This window comes from Eurosta solidaginis, unplaced genomic scaffold, assembly GCF_040869045.1.
Source record: "Eurosta solidaginis isolate ZX-2024a unplaced genomic scaffold, ASM4086904v1 ctg00000443.1, whole genome shotgun sequence".
Taxonomy (NCBI): Eukaryota; Metazoa; Arthropoda; class Insecta; order Diptera; family Tephritidae; genus Eurosta; species Eurosta solidaginis.
Window position 1 is genome coordinate 1 of NW_027136925.1, and position 6406 is coordinate 6406.

At 39.6% G+C, this 6406-nt stretch overlaps 1 protein-coding gene across 1 annotated transcript; it reads right to left on the bottom strand.

The window, feature by feature from the left end:
- Nucleotides 1-2815: 2815 nt before the first annotated feature.
- Nucleotides 2816-3595, bottom strand: LOC137235814 (uncharacterized). Its single transcript, XM_067758641.1, has 2 exons — nt 3025-3595; nt 2816-2957 (listed from the first exon to the last, which is right to left on the bottom strand). The coding sequence occupies exons 1-2, from the start codon at nt 3451-3453 to the stop codon at nt 2862-2864; spliced, it is 525 nt and encodes a 174-aa protein (XP_067614742.1). The 5' UTR covers nt 3454-3595; the 3' UTR covers nt 2816-2861.
- Between the last annotated feature and the right edge of the window lie 2811 nt (nt 3596-6406).

Sequence of the window (6406 nt, forward strand, 5' to 3'; positions counted from 1 at the left end):
GATAAATTGAGCAAAAAATCGACATATCTTTACTAAACTCAGTCCACGTGCTTAACTCACTTTTTATTGGTATAAAAAATGGCCGAAATCCGACTATGACTACGCCCACTTATTCGATATCGAAAATTACGAAAAATGATAAAAGTGCCATAATTCTGTACCAAATACGAAAAAAGGGATGAAACACCTACCATATTAAGTAGAAAAAAATGAAAAAGTTCTGTAGGGCGAAATAAAAAGCCCTTGGAATCTCTGCAGGAATACTGTCCGTGGTATTACATATACAAATAAATTAGCGGTACGCGACAGATGATGTTCTGGGTCACGCTGGTCCACATTTTGGTCGATATATCGAATACATTATAGAGTCACCCCTTGTCCACCTCTATGGCGATATCTCGAAAACGCGTCCACCTATAGAACGAAGGCCTACTCCGTCTTAAAATACTCATTATCACCTTTCGTTTGATACCCATATTGAACAAACGCATTCTAGAATCTACCCTGGTCCACCTTTATAACGATATCTCTAAAAGGCGTCCACCAATAGAACTAAGGCCCACTCCCTTTAAAATAATCATTAACACCTTTCGTTTGATACCCATATCGTAGAAACCAATTCTAAAGTCACCCCTGGTCCACCTTTATGGCGATATCTCGAAAAGGCCAATAGAACTAAGGGCCACTCCCTTTTAGAATACTCATTAACACCTTTCATTTGATACCCATATCTTACAAACAAATTCTAGATACACCCCTGGTCCACCTTTATGGCGATATCTCGAAAAGGCGTGTTTAGGCAGGATGCCTAACTTTTCCGCATCTGATTGCGACCCCCCCAATGCAACCCTGCAAATCGATACTCGATACTCGAATTAATTTATAACCACCCACACCATCACCCTCATGCATGTGCACGCATGTACATGCACGTGTATGTGTGCTTTTTGTCAGCACTCATGCATATGCATGACGGGGTTGATGTGTGGGTGCCTTTCCCCTCCAAAACGGAGGATTTTGCGGGTCAACGGTTGTAGCTTGCTATACAACCGGCCTCTTTGATTTCAACCGCCAACGATCTCCACTGTTTTCCAGAATATATTCAGGTAATATTGTAACCAGGTTATATATATATTCACATAATAAATTACATCCATTATAACGAGAAATCTCGTCTACTTTCTTATTTCCACACGCATATTCCCACTGAGATCGACCCGGTGCGCCCACCTCTCGCAAGGATCAGACGCACCCCGTCCGAACATTTGGTCCTTCGAGCCGGATATGAACCAGCGACCTATGGATATACAGTCCACATCCACACAAAATCTTCTATATACACGTTGATGGTAAAATTCTTTTAAGAAGCTGAAATACACGTTTGGTGGTACACTTTGGTGGTAAAATTCTTTTGGTGACATTAAAATTATAGCTTATCGCACACACTTAAAAATGCCTCATAAAAAATTTATCCGGGAAAAAAGTATTATTTTCACATCAGCGTCAATCACTGAGCAATCGACAGCGAGCGGAAGCCACTGCAAGACATCAAGCCATCTTACCACATAAGCACCACTATACAAATCGCCATAAAAAGCCAGAGTAAGTGCAATATTTCTTGCCACATTTTTTTTTGGTTGGTTAAAAACAATAAATAAAAAGTGTGAAAAATCATTTAAAGTGTCATACGTGATTGTAGTTAACCGCGAAAAGTGTGAAAAAACTGTGTAGTACCAAAAAAGAAAATAAGTGCAAACGCGTTGCATTAACGTCGGTTAAGATTCCTTGTGACTATCTGGTCTGTCCCCCCACCAGCGGTAAGGCTCTCCAGACACAGCACAGGGAAGAGGTGCACATAACCTCACTTTCACAAAAATTTCACGCCATTTGACTGCGGCAAAATTTAATTTCTTTTGCGTCACTATTATTTTCACTAATTTCCTTAATCAATCTTGTTACACAGTTTTTTGTTCTTAGTTGCATAAGATCTATTTCACGGTTTCACACTTTTCGTCGAGTTCATATCAACGCGCGCACTTAATAAAATTGACGATTGAAGTGGCGAGTGGCCCCCTTTATTTACACAAAACACATTGGTGTTGCTTCCCCCTGCTCCCTGTTTTACGGCATAAATAATCTGCAATGTCAGACAAAAATAAACAAATTAAAAGTAATAATCAATTCTGTGTAATTTTAATAGTTGTTGGTTGTGTGATTCGCTCAGGTTTTTCAAGTTTTATATTCCTTGATTAATTCGCTTTCCACTTTAATGCATGAACATGGAATCTTATATTAGATTGGCCGATCGAATAATCGAATTCGAGGCCGATTTTAATGACATCAATGCGGCTCTGCACACTGTGCACACTCTTGCAATACAGCAAAAAGAGTTGCACGCTAAGTGGGAAAAAGCAGAGAACGCCCTAGAGGAGTTGCTTGGCTCTGACACGCTCGACGCAAAGAAAATTGCAGCGGTCAAGATCAAGCATAAAGCGGCACATGCCGTATTCCTAAGATGCATTTCGAACATGGCTGAACTTCAAGCCAAATTGAAGGAGGAAAAAGATAGGGCAGTCAAACCTGAGGGAGAACGTGCGCGCGAACATAGTATCCGCCTGCCAGCTTGTGATACTGAGGTGTTCAAGGGCGACTACCTATCTTGGCCGACGTTTCGTGACCTATTCACGGCCATATACAAAAACAACAGTCGCCTAAGCCCGGTAGATCCCCAATCTGTCACACAATACAAATAAAAACCACCCGCTCCCCGAAGGTCGCTGGTTTTACTACATATGCATTAAATTTGACTTACGATTCACGACCCGAGTCTTCGTTCATATGGGCATTTGGATTGAAATTGTTTACTTGGAGCTCTTGCGAATCTTCATCAGTATTATGACTTGGAGTATTACGAGTGTAAACTCATCATCATCTTTCGGATCTGGTGCATAAGAGTCCTAAACTCATTTGAATATTAATAAACATTTGGCATACCAATCGAATATTTTATTCGGAGATACATACCTCCTCATCTTCAACTTTTGGCATATCTGGCGAGCAATAGAGCGTTTGTGCTGGCTGAGTTTGTACACTGTTCATTAGTTGGTTTTCTTGATGTTGGAAATTTTTAGCATTTCGTATAATTTGTTGCATATCGGCAAAAGTTAGATGAAAGGGCAAAGGTGGTACTGGTACATCCGTATTATTTGAAATAGCTTGTCTCATTTCCGGTAATGTCATATTGTAAGAAAATATGGGTGCAGGGTTTGAGGTGGATGGTGCATCAGGGTTGTTGGCATTAACTGCATTGCCGCTCATATTATGAGTGAATAACATAGACCCGCCAGCGGCGGCAGCCCTATTCGCACCCATAGCAGCAACAGCTGCGGCTGCATTTTGTCTTTGAAGAGCTGCCTGCAAATTCTTTCTTGTCAAGAATAGGTTTGCGTTCATGTTGTACAGAACCACTTCGCATTCCGCTGGCTAAACATTTTTGTAGACGACAAAATTGACAGCGATTTCGATGATGTTTTGGTAACTTCACAATTCATAGAACCTCGACATCGATATCCCAATTGTTTGCGGTGGAACGGCATCAAAAAAAAAAAATCAACTGTCACAAAACAGAGAAAGCCGTCAACAAGCAGTTCAGATGACTTTTTTAATGACGACTCAAACGATGAATCATACAAAGAGGATCTAGAAGATGAGCTAGACAAGATGTATCGTGCAATTGCTAAAGATAGCGATTCTAATTTTTCGGATGAATCTAAAATTGTCACCACACGCCCCATAAAGCGAGTTAAACAACAACCACAGCAACGCAAAACTCCTATTGGGCCACCGAATGCCTCTACAACGCCACGTCCAACTGCCTCTACCACGCCACGTCCAACTATCACAACAACGCCACGACCAACGTCTACAGTCGCCCAAAAAAGTCAGCCTTCACAATTGCTACTTCTCAGAAAATCCTTTGCTGCTAATGTAAATCGTTCGATTGAGCCTATGGCAGGTGTTAAGCGTGCTCGTAATGATTTAGATAGCAGCGATAGTGACGCAGATGTATCGGGCATCGCGCGGAAACGCTTCTTATTAGCAAAGTCATCATCAAATGTGGCAAGCGGTAGAGATAAGAACAACAGCAACAACATAATAAAACTTCAAATTCCAGTGAGATTACTATGCTTATGAGAAAGACGAATCAACAACAACGGCAAACTCTAAATGGTAGAAAAATAATTAAGTTAAAAACGGATGGTCTTGCATTATTGGAGGAACCAAAACGAAATACAACAACAAGAATTATAGAAAAGCGTACATTAATGGATGGTAACAGTGTTACATTGAGGATGACGCAGCAACCTAGATTTCTACAAACTGTGCGTAGTAATAATAGTAATATTAAAACTACAGCAAAATCTTCCACACAAATATCAACTTCAACATCACGCACTCTTATAACAATGCCAAAGAAAACGCAACATGCGCGCAGTCTGTCTTTACCAAAACGTCGAAGTGCGTCATCTGCTATTACGAAGCCGATACCAAAGTCTACAGTCAAGCGTAAATCAACAAATGAGAGTATTGAGGAAAATAAAGCAATAGAAGCAGAACCCATCTCAACAACTATAGAGGATTTTGAGACTATGCCCACTTTCACAATAGTCAATATAAACGATATAATTAATAAAAAAGGAGATGTACTAATTTCGAAAAGTGACAAAACACAGAAATTAGATGACAACGATATGTCAGATGATCACGCTTTGGTAGAAAACAGAAAACCTGATGACTATTCTCTTGTTAAGCCGGAACGTCGCAAATTTGTGCCGCCCATTAAAAAAGCAAGTGGCGATGTTCGCCTGCCTAGAAGTCCTATGACCACGTCAACAAAAAGCCACCAACTCCGAAAATTCTCAATCACACACTTACAAAAAAAAAATCATCGCCAACTAATCCCAATTCATCCCCTAATAGTAATAAAGTGAACTCAAGTATTTCGTCTGATAAGCCCGCACCACGTATACTTAATTCCGTAGTAGTAGCGAAAAAAAACTCAACCTGTCAAACCGATGATAGCAAATTTTGATGATTCAGATAATGAAGATTCATATCAATTTTCATTAGATGTAGATGAGGATATGGGTGGGTTAGATGAAGATAAGGACGATACAAACGATCCAACTAATTTTGTATAGGTATCAGCAACTGTAAAGCTTTTTCAAAAACACGTCGATCTAATAAAGTTTGTATTTGCGCAACTGCTGTGGCAGGACTATGCATGGGATCCATATTGAGATTTAGATTTTGCGTATTATTGTTATTTGCACTGTTGGGGAGATTTTGTAAGCATTGTGGGCTGCTATTATCCAAAGAATCATCATCATCATCGATCTCCACCGCCAGTCACCTAAAAGGAAAATAGAAAGACAAAAAAAAAAAAAATTAATTAATAAAGAGAAATAAAATTCAACAATGAAAATTAAAATAAAAGCTTGGACGTATTGTTTTTCATACCCTGTATCTGAGTAATAGTATCATTACTGCCACGTCCTAAAACTGAATTGACAAGCGCTTCCGGAATACGTATTTGTTCTTCCACTGTAGTACGAGCTGTTGAGGCCAAACGTTGTGCTACTGCTGCAGCTTGGGCTAATGCTTGTGAAATATTAGCAGCCCCTCCGCCACCAGCGTTACTGCCATTTGAATTATTATACTCATTTCCCGGGCTGGTAAAACGTTTCATTTCTGGATCGGAATCATTGTCTTCATGAGAACGCTTAAAACCTGCACCCGGTGTTGGTGATGCAGCCACACCTGCGCTATTTTGCTGTGAGGCATTTGGCTGTATCGTTGCCGCTATCTGTTTGGCACGTTGCAGTGCAGCAGCAAAGGCCTGCGATTGATTTAGGTTAGAGTGTGCTCCAGAAAATTCACTCATTTTATATATATATGGATTTTTTCACTAATCTCAAAATAGTTTCTTCCCAAGTAAATTTATGGGTTTCACACTACAAATTCTATTAGATAATACTTTGAAACAATATATTATGTACCGTGATGACTTTTTCACTTGAAAAAATCAATTATATCCTGTTTTAAGATAAAATCGCAAAAATTTAACAGACACCACATGAATTCTTTCACGTAAAATCAGATGAATGAAGAAACGGCGAAATAAATCGAATGATTTATTTACCATTTGTTTCAATTCATTTGAAATTTGCACTCTCTACACGGGTATGAATGTTCATTTTTCTGTTGTCTTCTACCGTTGGCATATTTGTAACCAACGTACGTACATATGTATGTATGTATTCCTACTTGGTTCGGCATATCATATTAGTGCTGCATCAAGTGACGCACACTGGTACCGAAAACCCGCAAAAGAAACAAAATCGGG